The sequence below is a fragment of the Gobio gobio genome (assembly GCF_949357685.1).
Source record: "Gobio gobio genome assembly, chromosome: 25".
In the NCBI taxonomy this organism is placed as follows: domain Eukaryota; kingdom Metazoa; phylum Chordata; class Actinopteri; order Cypriniformes; family Gobionidae; genus Gobio; species Gobio gobio.
The window spans coordinates 37,101,526-37,122,874 of NC_137121.1; the positions used below are offsets into that span (position 1 = coordinate 37,101,526).

General features: G+C 44.3%; 2 protein-coding genes across 4 annotated transcripts in view; one reads left to right on the forward strand and one right to left on the reverse strand.

Moving 5' to 3' along the window:
• The window catches only part of LOC307121281 (fibulin-7), a gene marked incomplete at both ends in the record, with an annotated part of 24,018 nt that extends 18,278 nt beyond the window's left edge, over positions 1–5,740 (forward strand). The window contains 2 exons of the mRNA XM_079808813.1: positions 2,378–2,513; positions 5,380–5,740. Of these exons, the coding sequence (XP_079664939.1) occupies positions 2,378–2,513; positions 5,380–5,740 (497 nt within the window). The remainder of the gene's footprint in view (positions 1–2,377; positions 2,514–5,379) is intronic.
• A 2,878-nt stretch (positions 5,741–8,618) lies between these two features.
• glg1a (golgi glycoprotein 1a) overlaps positions 8,619–21,349 on the reverse strand; it is a 56,748-nt gene continuing 44,017 nt past the window's right edge. For 2 of the 3 annotated variants that reach the window (XM_079809847.1, XM_079809846.1), the window contains 7 exons: positions 18,748–18,890; positions 18,554–18,655; positions 18,369–18,476; positions 15,926–16,046; positions 15,739–15,845; positions 10,535–10,698; positions 8,619–9,276 (listed from right to left, as the gene is read on the reverse strand). In XM_079809847.1, coding sequence (XP_079665973.1) covers positions 9,210–9,276; positions 10,535–10,698; positions 15,739–15,845; positions 15,926–16,046; positions 18,369–18,476; positions 18,554–18,655; positions 18,748–18,890 — 812 coding nt within the window. In that variant the 3' untranslated portion in view covers positions 8,619–9,209. Of the gene's footprint in view, positions 10,699–15,738; positions 15,846–15,925; positions 16,047–18,368; positions 18,477–18,553; positions 18,656–18,747; positions 18,891–21,349 lie in introns of all 3 variants that reach the window. The other variant, XM_079809848.1, reaches the window with a different exon arrangement.

Sequence of the window (21,349 nt, forward strand, 5' to 3'; positions counted from 1 at the left end):
CCGTCAAGAACCAGGAAAAAAAATCGACTGAAAAACTGAAAAAACTGAAAGACTGAAAAAAAAAAAGACTGTGAAATCACCTTAACCATAATGTACAACATTACAACTTCACTTCTCTGTCTTTCACTGCTCTTACACACATCAGTCTCCTCGGCTGTGAACCGCTCCTGGCGTGCGCCTGGTAAATACGCCATAATAATAGCAATCCATAATGGAACTTGCGCACCTGCTTTTAAAGGGAATGTTGGATGACGCTCTGATTGGTTTATTCACGTTACGCCCAAACCACACCTATGAATAATGAAGCTACTTCAGACCAACCCATTTTAGATTTGCGCCGGGCGCAAGAGCCATTTATCCCGCAAGGAAAATAGCAACAGCGCCGAGACCCGCCCACAAAGTTACTTGCGCTTCGTGCTTTGACACTTGCGTTTCAGATCGTTAAAATAGGGCCCTGGGAGTGTAAATGCAATTAAGAAAAATGCTGCAATCTTTGTGTGAACATTTTAAACACACACACACACACTCTATATTGCCAGAAGTGTTGAGCCGCTCCTCATCCCTGAGTTCAGGTGTTCAACACTTCATGGCCACAGGTGTGTAACTCCAGCTCTAACTCCAGGTCAGCGCATGCTGAGGGTCACAGAGCGGGGTCAGCGCATGCTGAGGGTCACAGAGCGGGGTCAGCACATGCTGAGGGTCACAGAGCATGCTGAGGGTCACAGAGCGGGGTCAGCGCATGCTGAGGGTCACAGAGCGGGGTCAGCGCATGCTGAGGGTCACAGAGCGGGGTCAGCGCATGCTGAGGGTCACAGAGCGGGGTCAGCACATGCTGAGGGTCACAGAGCATGCTGAGGGTCACAGAGCGGGGTCAGCGCATGCTGAGGGTCACAGAGCGGGGTCAGCACATGCTGAGGGTCACAGAGCGGGGTCAGCACATGCTGAGGGTCACAGAGCGGGGTCAGCACATGCTGAGGGTCACAGAGCGGGGTCAGCGCATGCTGAGGGTCACAGAGCGGGGTCAGCGCATGCTGAGGGTCACAGAGCGGGGTCAGCACATGCTGAGGGTCACAGAGCGGGGTCAGCACATGCTGAGGGTCACAGAGCGGGGTCAGCGCATGCTGAGGGTCACAGAGCGGGGTCAGCGCATGCTGAGGGTCACAGAGCGGGGTCAGCACATGCTGAGGGTCACAGAGCGGGGTCAGCGCATGCTGAGGGTCACAGAGCGGGGTCAGCGCATGCTGAGGGTCACAGAGCGGGGTCAGCACATGCTGAGGGTCACAGAGCGGGGTCAGCGCATGCTGAGGGTCACAGAGCGGGGTCAGCGCATGCTGAGGGTCACAGAGCGGGGTCAGCGCATGCTGAGGGTCACAGAGCGGGGTCAGCGCATGCGGGGTCAACGCATGCTGAGGGTCACAGAGCGGGGTCAGCGCATGCTGAGGGTCACAGAGCGGGGTCAGCGCATGCTGAGGGTCACAGAGGGGGGTCAGCGCATGCTGAGGGTCACAGAGGGGGGTCAGCGCATGCTGAGGGTCACAGAGTCAAGAGCTCCAGACCTCCAAACTTCTGTGTCCTTCAGATGAGCTCAAGAACAGTGTGTAGAGCTTCATGGAATGGGTTTCCATGGCCGAGCAGCTCATCTAAGCCTCACATCACCAAGAGCAATGCAAAGCGTGGGATGCAGTGGGGTAAAGCGCGCCGCTACTGGACTCTAGAGCAGTGGAGACGTGTTCTCTGAGCGACCAATCACGCTTCTCTGTCTGACGAGTCTGGGTTTGGCGGTTGCCAGGAGAACAGGACTTGCCTGACTGCATTGTGCAAGTGTTAAGTTTGGTGGAGGGGGGATTATGGGGTGGAGTTGTTTTTCAGGGGTTAGTTCCAGTGAAAGAAACTCTTATTGCTTCACCAAGACATTTTGGACAATTTCATGCTCCCAACTTTGTGGGACCAGTTTGGGGACAGCCCCTTCCTGTCCCAGCATGCACCAGTGCACAAAGCGTCTTTATAAAGACATGATGAGGAGTTTGGTGTGGAGGAACTGACCTCAACCTGATAGAACAGCTTTGGGATGAATTAGAGCGGAGACTGAGAGCCAGGCCTTCTCCAACATCACAAACACACTCCTAAACCTTGAGGAAAGAAGAGCTGAAGCTGTTAGAGCTGTGACTCCATATTAAAACCTACGGATTAGGAATGGGATGGCGTTAAAGCTCATGTGCGTGTGAAGGGGCGGCACAACACTTTTGGCAATGTAGTGAATCTAATAATTTCTGTAATACATCTTCATTTTGCAACTTATAAAACATTAAAATAGGTTACTTCCTATGTTAGGAAAGTCAATTTCCAACAGTTGTTTGTCCTCATGTGCTTCCTGTAGACATTGATGAGTGTGTGAGGGCGACCCATGCGTGCAGCAGAGAGCAGGTGTGTGTGAACACATATGGAGGTCATCGCTGCGAGCAGGTGGACTGTCATCGCCTCCGCAACGCCACGTACATCAAGACGTCTCCGCTGTAAGTCATCAGCACTGATCTCACCATACCATCAATAACAAGCAATGCCATACCAAACCAGAGGTGGAAAGAGTAACAACATTTGAACAAATGCTTTATTATAACAAACTTGAAACCATTTGTTTGTTTTGTTTATTAAAATTTCAATAAAACATGTCTAATGAACTAAATTAAATAAATTATTATGAATTAGATTAACAACTTTAAGAATTATAGAATTTTTCTTTTTATTATTTAATACAAATACATTACCAAAACGGTAATCATATATTTAAATAGCAGTGTTTTGAGCTTTAATATTCACAGACCATGTATTCATCCATCCGTTTGTGTGTTTTATGTGACATCTGCGTTATACTGTAAATTAAATTGTCATGTCTGGATTCCCTCTGCATCACAGAAATCATTCGGCCTTAAGTTATAAACGTACCTTTATCCGCACAGAGGGTGTTCCTGAACATGTTCTATGTGTTTTTTGCTAATTTGATATCCTCAAGGACAACACCCGGCTATTTTTTTTCTATGTCCAAAGTATTTCCACACTGTCCAGGGGTTCACGACGGCGTTTCGCTTTCAGCTGGGTCTGACGTCTGTTTTGTCCGTCCGTCTCCATCTTTTTGTGATTTTTGCGTGTTGTTCTCCCGCCTTCAATTCAATGCAGTCGTTTCTGGATCGCGATTTTCATCCCTTTGTATTGTTTATTTTTACTCAGTAACAGATGTGGTTTAAAATGTAGCGAAGTACAATACTTCAAACAAAACATACTTAAGTAAAAGTCAAATTACAGATTTTAAAAGCTAATTAAAGGGTTAGTTCACCCAAAAATGTAAATTCTGTCATTAATGACTGAGCCTCATGTGGTTGGACACCCGTCAGACCTCCGTTCATCTTCAGACACAAATGAAGATATTTTAGTGTAAATCTGATGCTCTGAAAGGCCTCCATTGGCTCAATGCACTTTACACTCTCAAGACCCTTAAAAGACACTAAAGACTAAAGTTACAAAGTCCATCTCACTACAGTGGCTCTACAATAACTTTATGAAGAGACGAGAATAGTTTTTGTGCGCAAAAAAACCCTAAATAACGACTTATATAGTGATGACGATTTCAAAACACGGCATCACGAAGCTTCGAAGCGTTATGAATCAGTGAGTCGAATCATGATTCGGATCGTGTGTCAAACCGGCAAACTGCTGAAATCACGTGACTTTGGCGATTCAAACTGCTGAATCGACTCACTGATTCATAACGCTTCAAACCGCTGAGTCGACTCACTGATTCATAACGCTCTGAACCGCTGAATCGACTCACTGATTCATAGCGCTTCAAAGCTTCATGAGGCCGTGTTTTGAAATCGTCATCACTATATAAGTCGTTATTTAGGGTTTTTTGCGCACAAAAACTATTCTCGTCTTCATAAAGTTATTGTAGAGCCGCTGTAGTGAGATGGACTTTGTAACTTTAGTCTTTAGTGTCTTTTAAGGGTCTTGAGAGTGTAAAGTGCATTGAGCCAATGGAGGCCTTTCAGAGCATCAGATTTACACTAAAATATCTTCATTTGTGTCTGAAGATGAACGGAGGTCTGACGGGTGTCCAACCACATGAGGCTCAGTCATTAATGACAGAATTTACATTTTTGGGTGAACTAACCCTTTAAAAAAGTAGAAGTACAGAGAAAAACTACTCAATTACCGTAACACGACTAAATGTAATTTGTTACTTTCCACCTCTGTACCAAACAACTCATTCAAAGACCAGAGAGCTCAACACAATGGACTTGATTTCAGGTCTGGTTCTCCACCGCCTCACTCTGAGGTTCTCCACCGCCTCACTCTGAGGTTCTCCACCGCCTCACTCTGAGGTTCTCCACCGCCTCACTCTGAGGTTCTCCACCGGCTCACTCTGAGGTTCTCCACCGCCTCACTCTGAGGTTCTCCACCGCCTCACTCTGAGGTTCTCCACCGCCTCACTCTGGTTCTCCACCGCCTCACTCTGGTTCTCCACCGCCTCACTCTGAGGTTCTCCACCGCCTCACTCTCAGGTTCTCCACCGCCTCACTCTGAGGTTCTCCACCGCCTCACTCTGAGGTTCTCCACCGCCTCACTCTGAGGTTCTCCACCGCCTCACTCTGGTTCTCCACCGCCTCACTCTGAGGTTCTCCACCGCCTCACTCTGAGGTTCTCCACCGCCTCACTCTGAGGTTCTCCACCGCCTCACTCTGAGGTTCTCCACCGCCTCACTCTGAGGTTCTCCACCGCCTCACTCTGGTTCTCCACCGCCTCACTCTGGTTCTCCACCGCCTCACTCTGGTTCTCCACCGCCTCACTCTGAGGTTCTCCACCGCCTCACTCTGAGGTTCTCCACCGCCTCACTCTGAGGTTCTCCACCGCCTCACTCTGAGGTTCTCCACCGCCTCACTCTGAGGTTCTCCACCGCCTCACTCTGGTTCTCCACCGCCTCACTCTGAGGTTCTCCACCGCCTCACTCTGGTTCTCCACCACCTCACTCTGGTTCTCCACCGCCTCACTCTGAGGTTCTCCACCGCCTCACTCTGAGGTTCTCCACCGCCTCACTCTGAGGTTCTCCACCGCCTCACTCTGAGGTTCTCCACCGCCTCACTCTGAGGTTCTCCACCGCCTCACTCTGAGGTTCTCCACCGCCTCACTCTGAGGTTCTCCACCGCCTCACTCTGAGGTTCTCCACCGCCTCACTCTGAGGTTCTCCACCGCCTCACTCTGAGGTTCTCCACCGCCTCACTCTGGTTCTCCACCGCCTCACTCTGAGGTTCTCCACCGCCTCACTCTGAGGTTCTCCACCGCCTCACTCTGGTTCTCCACCGCCTCACTCTGGTTCTCTTCCCCCAGGCGGTGTGACCGTAACCCGTGTGTCCAGGGGGATGCCGCCTGTCTGCAGGCCCCGGTCTCCGTCAACTTCCACTTCATGTCGGTGGTGTCCAATATGGCGGCTCCCACCGTCCTGCTCCGGCTGTCTGCGTCCCGCGTGCTGGGCGACGGGCTACGCTTCGGCCTGCTGGGGCAGAGGGCCGGGCAGCACTTCAGCGTCCAGCGGGCGGGCAGAGAGACGGGGCAGCTGCTGCTGGTCAACCCCATCCAGGGTCCCGCCACGCTGGAGGTGGAGGTCCAGATGAGCGAAATGGACAGGAAGCTGCTGCTGGGGCGATACATTACCAAAGTCACTCTCTTTGTGTCCCCGTACAGCTTCTGAGACGCAGGAGAGCAGACACTGGAGAGATACAGGCGCTATTATACTATTCCTGAGCTCACAATTTACCACAACAAAAGACTCATTTAACACCCTCTGAATAGGAATAAAACCTTCCATTTGAACCACAATATTCATGCGGTGATGAAGTTCATTTAGAGGATGACCTGTCATTTTGAAATGAGGGAAAAATCCTTTATTCTCATTCCTGGGACAAATATCAGGTAGTCAAAGACCACAATATATATTTTTTAATGAATTCAGTTTTAAAACATTTTTAGAAATGTATTAAAGTTGGTTTTATGGGTTCAAAAACCCATTTCTTTTTTTAAAGAAAAGCATTGAATAACTCTAAATGTGTTGTAACCAAAAAAAGTGTTGTAAAAAGTAATAAAATGTTCTTTATACTGAGCACATGTGAAAGATTTTAATGTTGCACCACATGAGATTGACTCAAACTGCTTCTCTACATATATGTACACAATAAAAGGAAAATATTGCCTTATTTCCTCAAATATTTCAGTATTTTAATGAGACCTTGACATTAGGCCAGTGAGACTTTCATTCCTCTAGCACAAGTGAAGATCTTCTGATGAAACCTGATCATTTCTCTTCCTCCACTGACAGAATCTGTCCATCACCAGTGTTGGGGAAACGCATTACAATCAACTTGAGTTACGCAAGCAAATTACTTTTTCAAGTAACTAGTAAAGTAACGCATTACTTTTCAAATTTACAACAAACTATCTGAGTTACTTTTTCACATTAGTTTGAATGACAGCTGTCCTGCCCCCATGTTGAGAAAAATCAAGAGTCAGTGCAGAGGCGTGTGTGTGTGTGTGTGTGAGAACATGAGCGTTATTGTAGTTCTAGACTAAATGTGAGCATTTATTTATCTCACTTGCACAATAAAGATTCTGTCCTCCTCAAAATGAATAAAATCAGTCAAATGCAAAATCAGAATACTATGCAAACCTCAAATATATTAATGTTAGATAAAACAAATATTATGCATTTAATCTTCCTTTATTGACCAATGTCTTGCTGCTGACCTTCGATGATTCAGTTAAACCATGAGCAAATATTACTAGATTTTTAGTTTTTATTGGTCAAACTTCTCTCTCCTGCGTCCTGTTCTTCCATTATCCAGAATGGCAGCACATCTGGACCTCAGCCTGAGGCTTATTATTTCAATTTTGGTATGAAGAGGTCTTTACATTTGCACAAAAATACAACATTTTTTGCTATAAAAAAAAAAAAACAAGCCCAGCCCAGGTGAGAAAAAGTAACGCAAAAGTAACGTAACGCATTCCTTTTCCTAAAAAGTAACTTGATTAGTTACTTTTTAAGGGAGTAATGCAATATTGTAATGCATTACTTTTCAAAGTAACTTTCCCCAACACTGCTCATCATATAAAGTGATCGAATCCCATCGGAAAAACTGGAGTAAAAGCTCAATTTAAGACTGAACTGGTCTGCGGAGTCTGCTCTGTGTTTTCTACTCAGGGTTCCCACGCTTCCTGAATTTCAGACGCATGGATTCAAGGCCTGGAAAATACTTGAAAACAAACATAGGTCCTTGAAAGTGCTTGAGTTAAGCATGAACTGCATTGTGTTAGAGTAGTGTGTGCTCTTACAAACACTGGCCTTCATGCGCAGCTAAAGCCAGAACAGAACAGCGTTACAGGAGGAAGATATCTCAATATATTTCTGCTGTTCCAGAAGCGCCATCTACTGTCTAAAGCTCTATTCAGACGGTTAAAGTTTCTCATGTGGTCATCAGGGATTCTCATCATTGACGGGCTAGTCTGTGATTTTATTGCCGTCTGAATCCAGAATGTCCGTGTTTTTCTCCCTCCACCCGACCGAATGTCCTTCAGTTTTAGACAAACTCCAGGTCGTGTGCTCATTTAATCACAGTCCGAATCCACATCTCTGAGTTTAAGAATAAATCACTTCAGAATTCAGTTTATATCCTTTCTGACCCCTGCAGGCCACCGTACGGCTGCACTTCACTGTAATTTAGATGCATTTTAAAGATCTAGAAATTCTGGCGAGTATTTACAAGAGTAAGATTTCATCAGCGCTCAAAAAAGAAAAAGAAGAAAAGCACGTAAACATTTGAAATGGGCCGTTATTATTACGCCAGCGATTATATCTGTTAAATATAATATATGTGCAGCTCTTAAAAGCCTTCAAATAGATTTTTAAAAAGGGACATGTACAGGTGATTTAATAAATAATTTTGCATATTTTTAATGCCCAACTTGTTCAGATCTTTTCATTGAATTGGAAAATTCATGTATACAATATTATCTCAATATTTTGATGTTTTAATGAAGTAATGATTTTTAAAAAGAAAACAACTAAAACTAGTGTGAAATAAGTGTTGAAAGCAGGAATTAGATCTGCAAACGGCGTCTCTCGCTACGACCCATCGCTTCTCTATCGTCATCGTGTTAAACCCTCCAATAGCGCGGCAGGTGGAGAAGCCAGTCTGTGATTGGCTCCCGCAAAAGTGTAACAGAAGCAGTAGAAATGAACGTACAGGTTTCCAGACTGAGCTGCAGGGCCAAATCAACTCGCAGACAGGTCAGAACGGCAAAAGTGGTCTCGAAAGCACAATAATTCCCCACACAAGCTCACACACACACTTCTCTCCCTCACGCCCGCTCCACTGAAGCACCAACAGAAGAGGGAAGTGTGTGTTACACAAAGCGGAGGTTGAGAAGCGGCTGAAGGGAATGTGGCACCTCAGTGTCGCTCGGCCACACAAGACGATCCAGACGGCGTCTGAACACTGACCTTTACTGAGAGGAGGAGTTACACACACACACACACACACACACACACGCGCTTAAACAGGACAACACACAGCAAATACAAACCATCAGATCAATTTTATTAACAACGGTCCAATTCATACAGAACAAAACATGAGAAATGTCAAAAGCGCGCGCAGTTATTGAGTTATATCAGTACAGTACACGGCTCCAGGAGAAACACTTCATGATCATGATTTCAGCTCGACAGACAGGATGTGGATGATGGCGAAGAGAAGATGAAACACACACACACACACACGTTTTCCAGTGATAGTTCGCTCAAAAACAATGAGAAGAACCCAGCCATAAGAAACCAGCGAAGGGGAAGAGGAGATCCATATTGTTCTATTATTGTTTAGATGCTCAGGGTGAAATATGAACCAGACGCACATTTATAAATGAAACATAACCCGAAAGTAGCAGTTTACGCCTATGGTGGAGTCCAAACACACACACAGTCATCTGTATCAATACACAGCAATAACACCAGACGGAGGAGATGAAGCTCAACTAAACCAGAGCGGCTGAAATCAGAGGAAGCTTTAGAAGCAGGAGTGTGTGAAGCAAATCTGATTCTGAAGAGCTTTCATACATGCAGAGCGTTAAACCGGCCCAGCGATGGGCTGAGATTAAAGTGGCTAATTCTGTTAATGAATAAGAGTGTATCCTTTCCTGTCCTTGCTTATAGGAGCAACCCATGGCTGAGCAAGGCTTCTGCAAACAAAAGAAGAAATGCCACAGTTAAGGCTGAGAGTGTGAGACCCACAATCCTGTTCAAATCATACAGCTATTTACAGCACGGCATTGTGACGCCACTTCAGATGATTAAAGCACAGCTTGAATGCACAAACACGATAACCAAAGTCCACTTTAATGTCATTTTGTACAAAAGCATACAAATAGAACCGTACAAAAGCCAAATTAATGTAAAAGGCAGAGATGCACAGGGAGCTGGATTACAGGTTCAACAGCACGAGTCTCTCCGCAGAGGGACTTCAGTGGCAGCCAAATGTGTGTTTATGCATTAAAGCCTTCAGGGATTCTGGGAATTTAGCGTGCGAGTCCAGTCTCAAACAGAAGAGAAGCAGAGGGAAACTGTGGAAGTCATGGACGGCTCGGAGCTCAACCACAGAAGAGCGAGATGGACAGACTGTCAAGAAAGCTTATTAAAAAAAAACAAAAAAAAAACCCTAAAACCGGCCTGGACGTGTCTGGAAAGCCAATGGCGTACGAGCACAGCGTTCAGAGAATAAGCCCAGGATGTGAAATGACATCTACAGTGTGTGTGAATGGGCGGCACAATGAAAACACGAGCGATCGTACCACAGCCATTGGCCAGTGTAAACACAGCCCAGAAGCGACCGATATCATCCATTTCCTCAGTTTAGAGCAGTTCTCCGGCGCAGAAACCCTCCCCTCGTGAAATAAACCAATCAAAACGAAGCAAATATTTATAGCCCCGGCTGCAAAGAAAGAATGTTCTCAGTGACGTGAAGAAAAACCGACAGGAAGCCCATGATAAAAACCCAAACCATCCGTCACGGTTCAGCGAAAAGGCACACACACGCATCGGGGTCAATGTGCACATCTCCAGCAACACGGACGCCGCAGGAATCAGGGCCAAACCTCCGGCGCGTCCGGAACATCGACAATAAATAAAAACCTTTAGCTGGAAAGCAAAACACAGTCTCTGTGGTGTTAGTTGGAGTGCGCTGGCGCGCGCTGGGCGTCCGAAGCAGGTGACGATGGAGGACAAGCACGGTCAGGGAAAAAAAACAAGAGTGTGTGTAGCAATTAAAACTGGGTCCCCATGTGGCCGTCGGTGGCGCACACACACACACACACACAGCACGAGTCTAAACACCCGCCCCCCTCCGTCAGGTTTGCGTTAGCGACCCCAGTGTCCTTCCCCGGCTCAGGACGGAGAGCGGTGCGATGGGGCAAGATGGGCCGCCCTGCACCCCCTCTCTACCTGTCCTTCAGCTCCTGCGTCACACGCTTGGTGATGCGGCCGCACAGCAGACCCATGAGGAAGAGCAGCACCACACACATCGCCAGCATGCTCAGCATGTAGCTCTTAGCTGGAGACGTCAACACCTGCCCCGCCAGGTCCGAGAAACCCTCCGCTGGAGCCACCTGAGGACAGAGGAACAACAGCTCAGAGGACAGCGTGTGTGTGTGTGTGTGTGTGTGTGTTACATAGGGATGCGCGGTATACCGGTACTGGAAAAATACCGGTATATATTTTATTTCAAACGGTCGATATCATGATTTTGCTCATTTCGGTATTTGCTGCTGTTCTGAAGTTCACCGCTAGGTGGCAGCGCGTTACCCAAACTGACGCGAAACCGGCAAATGTGGCAACAGAACAAGATGAATACAGCAGCTGAATCTCACTCAACACGCACAAAACTCATTAATAAAGAGAGTAGACGTGAAATGTGGAATTACTTTGCTTCTAAAACTGCTGAAGAACCATCAAACCTTGCCAAGCATCGTCACTTCATTCCTGACTTGTAAGACATTAAGAGATCGACAGGTGAGTGCATAAATCAAACCATCTAATTAACACATTTTTCTTTTAACACTGATTAACGCACATACAGAAGATCGTATCGTTTAAATATAACGAAATCTCCAGCGTTCGTTTCGACCGAATATTTGCATGCATACTATTGCACTATTTACATCCGCGAAAGACATAACATTACCCAACTGTGTTTATGTGACGACTCACTAAAGATTTAAATTTGACATAATTTAGTGTGTATTTGACTGAGGAAAAACAACTTAATTTGGAATGCGCGAGCTCTTTAGGCTTGTGTGTGTGTGTGTGTTTGTTGTTGGCATGAGCGTAAAGAAAGCTCTCTCTCTCAGAGTTCTCATCCCATATGTATTACGAAATGCTCTAAAATCGCTTGCATGTTGAAATTGGCGAGGTTTAAGAAGACGTGGGCGGTGATTTCCGTCAGCTGTCCCGCACCGGAAGCGAAAGTGTTGAATCTGAGCGCAGATGCTTTTATCGTGCAGGTGCGATGTCTTTTGAAGCCAGAAGCAATGTGCTCATTTTGAGAGAATGGAGACGCGCAGTAATGCTGAAATTACTTACAAGATAGTTTCCAAATGACTGATTGATGTGATAATCTTTGTTAATTAATTTAATAATAAACATTTGCTAATTTCCCGCTTCATAAACCCAAAACTTGCGAGAGTGAGTAAAATTATGCGCAATACCCGCGTCAAAATTCAGACCCTGTGTGGTATCGATTTAATATCGGCACTTCGGTATTAGATTGTGGTATCGAGCCATCCCTAGTGTTACATGTGCACCACTACATATGCTTACATATTTAATCGATTCTCACTTTTACAAAACAATATCGATTCTTAAATCCCAAGAATCGATTATAATCCTGTTTTCAGTTATGAATGAAATAAACATTGTAGCGCACCTCACATCCAATAAATCTTTGTGCTTTATTACTATTGATATGAAAAGTCTCAGATTTCAGATTACGTCAATTTTTTACGAAATTCAAAAGCATAAATACCGCTTTACCGCAGCTCAGCTCAAGATAAGCGGCAGCGTGGAGCAAACATGAACGGATCTTCTCTTCTGCCTTAAAGGGTTAGTTCACCCAAAAATGTAAATTGTGTCATTAATGACTGAGCCTCATGTGGTTGGACACCCGTCAGACCTCCGTTCATCTTCAGACACAAATGAAGATATTTTAGTGTAAATCTGATGCTCTGAAAGGCCTCCATTTGCACAATGCACTTTACACTCTCAAGACCCTTAAAAGACACTAAAGACTAAAGTTACAAAGTCCATCTCACTACAGCGGCTCTACAATAACTTTATGAAGACGAGAATAGTTTTTGTGCGCAAAAAAACCCTAAATAACGACTTATATAGTGATGACGATTTCAAAACACGGCCTCATGAAGCTTCGAAGCGTTATGAATCAGTGAGTCGATTCAGCGGTTCAGAGCGTTATGAATCAGTGAGTTGATTCAGCGGTTTGAAGCGTTATGAATCAGTGAGTCGATTCAGCGGTTTGAAGCGTTATGAATCAGTGAGTCGATTCAGCGGTTCAGAGCGTTATGAATCAGTGAGTCGATTCAGCGGTTTGAAGCGTTATGAATCAGTGAGTCGATTCAGCGGTTCAGAGCGTTATGAATCAGTGAGTCGATTCAGCGGTTTGAAGCGTTATGAATCAGTGAGTTGATTCAGCGGTTTGAAGCGTTATGAATCAGTGAGTCGATTCAGCGGTTCAGAGCGTTATGAATCAGTGAGTCGATTCAGCGGTTTGAAGCGTTATGAATCAGTGAGTCGATTCAGCGGTTCAGAGCGTTATGAATCAGTGAGTCGATTCAGCGGTTTGGATCGCGGTTAGATCAGGTTTTTTTGCGCACAAAAACTATTCTCGTCTTCATAAAGTTATTGTAGAGCCGCTGTAGTGAGATGGACTTTGTAACTTTAGTCTTTAGTGTCTTTTAAGGGTCTTGAGAGTGTAAAGTGCATTGAGCCAATGGAGGCCTTTCAGAACATCAGATTTACACTAAAATATCTTCATTTGTGTCTGAAGATGAACGGAGGTCTGACGGGTGTCCAACCACATGAGGCTCAGTCATTAATGACACAATTTACATTTTTGGGTGAACTAACCCTTTAATGCCAGTAACAGCGTGAAATAAACATGAATAAGCATCTGAAAGTGTGTTAAAAGATACAGGACAACTTACTGAAATCCGTATCATGTCACATAGAATCGCTCAAGTGTTTTAAGCGCAGAGAGAAGCAAGTAAAATGGCTAGTAAACAATGGCATGTAACGTCATTTTCCTCAGAAAAACCATATCCAGTGTCCATAAACTCATTAGTCAGCTAGAGAAGTTAACTCTAGAGAGGAGCATTTTGCTAATTATATGCACCACATTACATAGGATATTGATTGTCATTTTTAATGTTCTTCAATATTTAATGCATGTAGCCTATGAATACATCTGGCAAGTTATGACAGCCAAATGTTTATATTTAAAAAAACGAATTGGAGTACAAATATGATTATGTAATTGTAAAGTTAATATTATAAAAAACAAATCATTTAGTGTAATTTAAGTGTTTGTATACAAATCAGTTAATTTGTACCTTCAATATTAGTCGGCTAATGTAGTACAACTGACTCCCATAGTTTACAACATTAGTTCAGAGATTTGTTTTCCTTGAGAAAATTGGCCATGTTTTATACCTGATATATATCGAAAATAATCCATATTGAATTGAATCAAATGTTTGTGAATTGAAATCGAATCGAATTGTGAAATTTGTGTCAATACCCAGCCCTAATATGCTTAATCTTATATATTTCATTCAAAGTACACAAGTCCTTCCCAGAATTAAAGAGTGCTCCAGACTAACATCTGAGCGGCGCCAGCGCTGGACAATTATTCAAAGTTCATTTAAAGTCGGCGTGAAACGGAAGTTGAGATCGTCTTTTTCTCCTTATTGTGACGTATATCAGAGTGAAACGGCTTCTGAAATGAGAAAAAAAAGTAGGGTGGGGCTTGATTTCATCCTTCGGGAATTGATTGGACTGTTGGAAGTTGGGCGTTGCTAACAAAATGGAGGCAGATTTAAAGTTTACACTCAGTTGTGCACTCAATCTATCTCTTAAATAAATGTATTTTCTCTCTAAATCTTTTCTACATATGTTACTGAGTATATTTCCTCACTTCTTGCTGGTTTATGCTACAGATTGCACTTATTTTAAGCCTTTTATGGCTTTATTTCTGTAAAACTGTTTTCTCAGCTCTCCCTTATAAGCGCGTTCACACACACTGCATTCCTCAGTGCAAGTCGCCACGACAAGCTGTTCGTCCGACTATATTGAGTAATTTTACATAAAAAAAGCTTTTATTTCTCATATTTCTCTCTTTTTGCCTCAAGTCCTTCCTGAAGAAGGTATTGTGTACACCGAGAAAAGTGCACCTAACCACCATATCGCTACAATCAGTGACGGGTTTCTGAGCGCCATAACCCCGCCCTCGCGCCATAACCCCGCCCTCGCGCCATAACCCCGCCCTCGCGCCATAACCCCGCCCTCGCGCCATAACCCTGCCCTCGCGCCATAGCCCCGCCCTCGCGCCATAGCCCCGCCCTCGCGCCATAGCCCCGCCCTCGCGCCATAACCCCGCCCTCGCGCCATAGCCCCGCCCTCGCGCCATAACCCTGCCCTCGCGCCATAGCCCCGCCCTCGCGCCATAACCCCGCCCTCGCGCCATAGCCCCGCCCTCGCGCCACAGCACATGACCAGAGAGAAGAGAAGTGGTTTTGATGGGGGAGGGAAAGTTAACGAATTTGATTAAAGATTATAAGGGTAAATTAATTTTTAAAAATGCATGAAGTGCACAGATAAATCAGTTATAGTAAACACTACAATATTACATATAAAAATACGAATTGTAAAATTTTATTTCATGCCGACTTTAATCATAAAATGACAATTGTTTTGCTAATAAGTGCAGTTACTAATAATATCACATGTAGAGATCGACTGATATTGATTTCTCATAACCGATACCGATTGTTTGCATGTTTATGTGCCGATAGAACCGATATTTATATATATATATAGTCTGTTCAATAGGTTGTTTTTCACCACTGAAAACGAAAAGAATGTAATTTAGTTTTTGGTAAATGTGATTTATGCATTTAACGTCATATAATAAAAGAGCAGTAGGCACTGGAAGGCTTCCATTGATGGATGTTTGTCCAGTATTCTGTGTTTCGGTTCATCTTTGTGCCGAAACGGAGACGCTTTACAGTCACTCTACTGTACGAGCACAAATATCAGTGTTGTGTTGTCTCCACTGCTGAGGGAATAATCCAGAGGATCAGCATCAGCATCATATATCAGTTCTAGCACTGCCCATTTAACATCACAGCCTGCTCAGTGTGTGTGTGTTAAGTGCCGCTCGTTTAAATATCCGTACATAAACAGTGGCATTTATGCACGACTTTTAGTTTGTTAAAACATTCAGACCTACATTTACATATTGATGAAAACTCAGAAGATGATGCGTCTCAGTTCGCAAAATCCTCTAAATGCAATAATTTATGCAAGATTATTGTGAGCCCAGTGCATTATGGGAAGAGTCTGTCTGTGCTGCTGACCTTGGCGGCGTAGCTCCACATGTCGATGCGGTCCTGCAGTCTCTTCTTACACTCGGGCTGGAGCCGCACACGCTTGTCCTGCAGAGCCTCCATCAGGCAGGACATCTCTGCACACACACACAGGTCAGGGGTCAGAGGTCAGCATCTGAGCGCTGTAATGAGCATCAGCCCTCTCCCAGTTACTCACGGCGTCCTCTGCCCGGTGGGATGGCGGCACACTGGTGCTTAATGTCCAGCGCACAGGCCGTGTGCAGAACCGGGTCCACGAAGATATCAGCCTTACTCTCCTTCAGGATGTTCAGCACCTCCTACAGCCACACACACACACACACACACACACACACACACACACTTCATTTATTCATGCAAAACATCACCAATCCCATGACATTCTGCATGACACAGTCAATCCCAGTAAAATCTGTTTTCCGAATGGATTCTACAATTCCGTCCATCTCAGAAATCATAGGGCCCTAATGTAATGCCATGAGACTTCCTGCTCCAATTTCAGACATTAAGACCCACAGAAACCCTGGCAGAGGCTGTGATTGGACACCTGGCCTAACCAGCGGACCAATGGCATCGCAGCATCTCTAATGCTGGTTTAGTGGCTCTGAAACGCCATGATGCGGTTTAATTCCTCCAGAAGCGTCTCACACGATTGTGTGTGTGTGTGTGTGTATTCCTCCAGAAGCATCTCACACGATTGTGTGTGTGTGTGTGTGTGTGTATTCCTCCAGAAGCATCTCACACGATTGTGTGTGTGTGTGTGTGTGTGTGTGTGTATTCCTCCAGAAGCATCTCACACGATTGAGTGTGTGTAGGCATGTGCCGGTATGAAATTTTCATGTTGCGATTAATTGCTGAAGCTTTTATCGCGGTATACTGTATTATCACGATATTGAAATAAGTTGCAAAAAATACTGTCATACTATAACAGGTTAAATCACTTTCTTATAACTAAAGAACCAAACATTTAAATACAATAAAGCAATACACAAAAATGTATAAAGTAAACAAATATTTAAAACCGAATAAAGTGCAAAAGAATTATAAAGAACAATAGGTATGCTGAAATGTACATTTAACATAGATTAATACATGCTTTAGAAGTATATTTCATTGTCAGTTTGTTAATGAATGAACTAATGTTAAATACTGGAGCCTTGTAAAGTGTGTGATTGAACAACAGTCAGAACATTCAAACAATATCTAGGGCATGTAATTTAGTCCAGATTAAAATATAAAATGCAAGTTTGAAAATGAATAGCCTTAAGTCTTTAAGTATTATGTATTAGGTGATGTGATTACTGGGGAAGCGGCTGCATTTCTGCTGTTGCGTCAGCGCCCTCTGCTGTCTGAGAGTGAATGTGCACTTCAGCGTCTCCTCATTCCGCCATGTGCTCGGCTCATGCACGGCCTATTTACATCAGTGCGCGTTCCTCTTTGAGTGTTTTTCATTTTAAACGGTTGATGGGTTAAGTATTCTTAAAATTCATTCTAAAAATCTGAATAATTCGTAATAAATAATTATTCACGGTATTTTGAAGTGCCCACGATAACAATATTGTGCATGTTCATTATTGCGGTGTATCGTATTACCGTTTACCGGCACATGTCTAAGTGTGTGTGTGTGTGTGTGTGTATTCCTCCAGAAGCATCTCACACGATTGAGTGTGTGTGTGTGTATTCCTCCAGAAGCGTCTCACACGATTGTGTGTGTGTGTTTCGCCTGACGCTCTGAGATGTGTGTGTGTGTGTTTAGCCTGACGCTCTGAGATGTGTGTGTGTGTGTTTAGCCTGACGCTCTGAGATGATGTGTGTGTGTGTGTTTCGCCTGACGCTCGGAGATGATGTGTGTGTGTGTGTGTGTGTGTGTGTGTTTCGCCTGATGCTCTGAGATGATGTGTGTGTGTGTGTTTCGCCTGACGCTCTGAGATGATGTGTGTGTGTGTGTGTGTGTGTGTGTTTCGCCTGACGCTCTGAGATGATGTGTGTGTGTGTGTGTGTGTGTGTGTGTGTGTTTCGCCTGACGCTCTGAGATGATGTGTGTGTGTGTGTTTCGCCTGACGCTCTGAGATGATGTGTGTGTGTGTGTGTGTGTGTGTGTGTTTCGCCTGATGCTCTGAGATGTGTGTGTGTGTGTGTTTCGCCTGATGCTCTGAGATGATGTGTGTGTGTGTGTTTCGCCTGACGCTCTGAGATGTGTATGTGTGTGTGTGTGTGTGTGTTTCGCCTGATGCTCTGAGATGATGTGTGTGTGCGTGTGTGTGTGTGTGCGTGTGTGTGTGTGTGTGTGTGTTTTTCGCCTGACGCTCTGAGATGATGTGTGTGTGTGTGTGTGTGTGTGTTTCGCCTGACGCTCTGAGATGATGTGTGTGTGTGTGTTTCGCCTGACGCTCTGAGACGACACTCATTTATGATGGAGGGAAAGGAGCCAGATTGAGAAACTTACGGGTTATTACTGATATTTTGCACCACTTTCCCAGGAAGTGACGGTTTTGTTCTCTTGAACACAGGGATGGAAGCGCTGCTTTTTTGGAAAATATTTAAAACAACATCCCAATTTTTCCTAGTGATATTCTCCTCTTTGGATGGAAGCGCATCAGTGAGGACTCAAGCGGTCTTACCTTTTTACAGCCCTCGTGGTTGATCTTCAGCAGGTTGTATTTTAAACACTCCTCCACCTGCCCCGTCTGCTCCTGCGCCGCCACTTCCTCCGCACAGAGCCGTGGGATCTGGACACACACACACACACACACACATCATCAGTCACTGAAGTGTGTGTTGGTCACATTGAGAGGGTGAAGGTTACCTCCTCACTGCACTGGAGCTGCAGCTGCGGGTCGAGCCTGTAGTCCAGCGCTGACTCCTGCAGGATCACACTGATCTGGCCCTCACAGTCCGGAGACAGGCGCTGGACACACACACACACGCACACTGATATATGGAGTCTGCTGCTTTGACACAGATCGGTCACACAGACTCACAGCGAGCACAGGCCCTGACCTGGTCAGCGTATTTGAGCTTGAGGCAGGAGATGACCTGCCCCTCCAGCTCGTTGTCGTCTTTGGCTTTGTTGAGAATGTTCTGGCAGAACTTGGGGATGTCCGCCTTACAGGCCTTCCTCAGCACAGGGTTCAGACGGTAGTCTACAACACAAGAGCATGACTTCAGCACAGCAGCGGCTCACCAACCGCCATCTCACTGCTTCTAGAGCAGTATCGGCCTCAGTGGCCACTTCAACCCTTCCTCATGAATGCTGGAGAACAAGGGCATGACCGCTTCATTCACTCCACCATTCACTCCTGTACCAGTGCTACTGTACGAACAGTGATCGTCAAGTGCATCATGGGAATGTTTATTAACCACTTCAACTCTGCGAAGATGGAAATGAGTCCTTTGAACAAGCAAACATATCAGTCATATTGCTGTTCTGATCACTTCCTCCATGTGTAGCTATTACCCTCAAACGCTATATCAGCTCGCTCCTTAGGGTGTTTTCTTCAAAATGAGACTATTTTCACATGTGTGTGAGCAAGCATAGCCAAACCACACTGTGATATGGCACCGATGTCCAGATCAAAACAAATACTCTTATTATCCTTAGTTTTCATCGTCTTTGTTAGCCGCGATTTTTGATGTCATCACGTATTGCGTCATACGTCAAAAAAAGTTGAGTATCTCAGCTCTCTATAGACACGTCGATCATGCTTCTAGACCAATCAGAGGCCGAGATCTCCCTTTACAGAGCTGAGGAGGCGGAGCCTTCTGTTGGATTCCCCAGCGGCTGCCGTCAATCAATGCAGATGAGCAGCAGTTATTAGATATTTTGCACAGATTCATCTCAATAACTTTCTTTAGAAGGAGATAAAGAAAATATTTGTTTCCCTGTTTAAAGCCAACTAGTGGAATCAACAGAAACTTTCTGAAGGGAAATAGACCAAACAGATTAAAAATTATAGATTTTCAAACAAAAATATATCAAAATATTACTTTTTTATATGCGTTAATCATAAAATTGTGAATAAATACAATATAATACGTGCAATATTCCACCACTGTGTTAAAATTGAGTGTTTTCCGTAAAATGAGACCCTTTTTATCATTTTACTCCAGTGTATGTGGGTAAGGCGCTCTTTTAAATTCAGAAATGCCAAAAATATTCCTAATATGCTGCAGAGCTGAAGTGGTTTTAATAACGAAAAAACAACATTTATTCCCACACTTGCCAGCCTCCATTGACTGAAATCCTATTGTAGACAAAATCTACAATCTTCTCATTTCCACTCTTATCCATTTTAGTAAAAATATTAATTTAATTCAGATTCAATGGTTATAGAAAATAGAATTCAAAAAGTTACTAGAAAAAGATTGTTAGGTTCTGAAACTGTTCCAAACTTTTATAACAAGGCTGAAACCCCCAAATTAACCAGCAATAGAGGCAAAACCTACAACCCTGTTACCCATTTAAATCAAACGTCTTACTTTGCTTAGATTTATTCAACGGTTATTAGAAAATAGAAGAAAATGTTACCAGAAAATGTTGCTTAGTAGGTTTTGTATCAGGGTTGAAGAAAAACCTTAGGGATAACAGGGCTGAAATGTTTTTACATTCACTCCAAACCAACATTTAGTCCCAAACTAGCCAGCAACCACAGTTTAGGCAAATCCTACGACCCTGTTTCCTGCAACTATTACACATTTTAGCTCAATTGACCAATCGGTAAGCCCCTCCCCTCGAACGCAGATGAGCCAATAGCAGTTGAGTATCAGTCGCGCTGGGACCGGAACAGCGCCATAGAGAAACATTGGAAAATCTGAAGCTCTCCTCGGTTTGATGGCGTTTCTGCTACACAAATGCTCAAATGTGGTGCCTGAGGTTCTGTAACACTGACTCCAGCGATCCTGAGAGGATTTTCTGTTTGTCAAACTCTCGTTAAGTTACGATTAAAGTCCCTGCTAACAGACAAACCGAAATAACTGTTCTCTGTCATGTGACACTGTAGGTCAAAAACACATTTCAGTGCCTCTCCATATTAAACTGGTTATATGTAAATTAATTTACTTTTAGATATGTTTAAGGTCTACATTATCTCCTATTGTGATGGTATTATAGTCTCCGGGTAGTGAAAGCGAGAGCTCGCACGCAGTTTATTGGAGTTTTGCAGATACAAAGTTTGCCAGTTATTAACTTCACCCCCGAAAAGTCATAAGCTGTGTGTATATGTGTGTTTACTGTTAGTTGTGTGAGTGTTTTTGTGTAATTTGCTGTGTGTGTTAATGGTAATGCAGCGGAGAGAGAGAGAGTTAGTGAATGAGACGTTAATGCGCACTTCTAATGCTTTGTTTGTTCAGCTCTTACGATGAATTTTTTGGAGTAAAAAAGGACATAATAAACTTGATAAACCATCAGTAAAGTTTGGCCATCATTCAGACGGGATATATACGCTACAATCTGTGTCCAAAAACATCTCGGGATAAGGTTTTCACACTGACAGCTGTCATTGTAAGATATAGTAACTCCGTTTGTTTGGCCGAGTTAGCAACAGTAACTAAGGGGGGCGGGGCTTACCGATAGGTCAATTGAATTTACATTTATGCAATGATT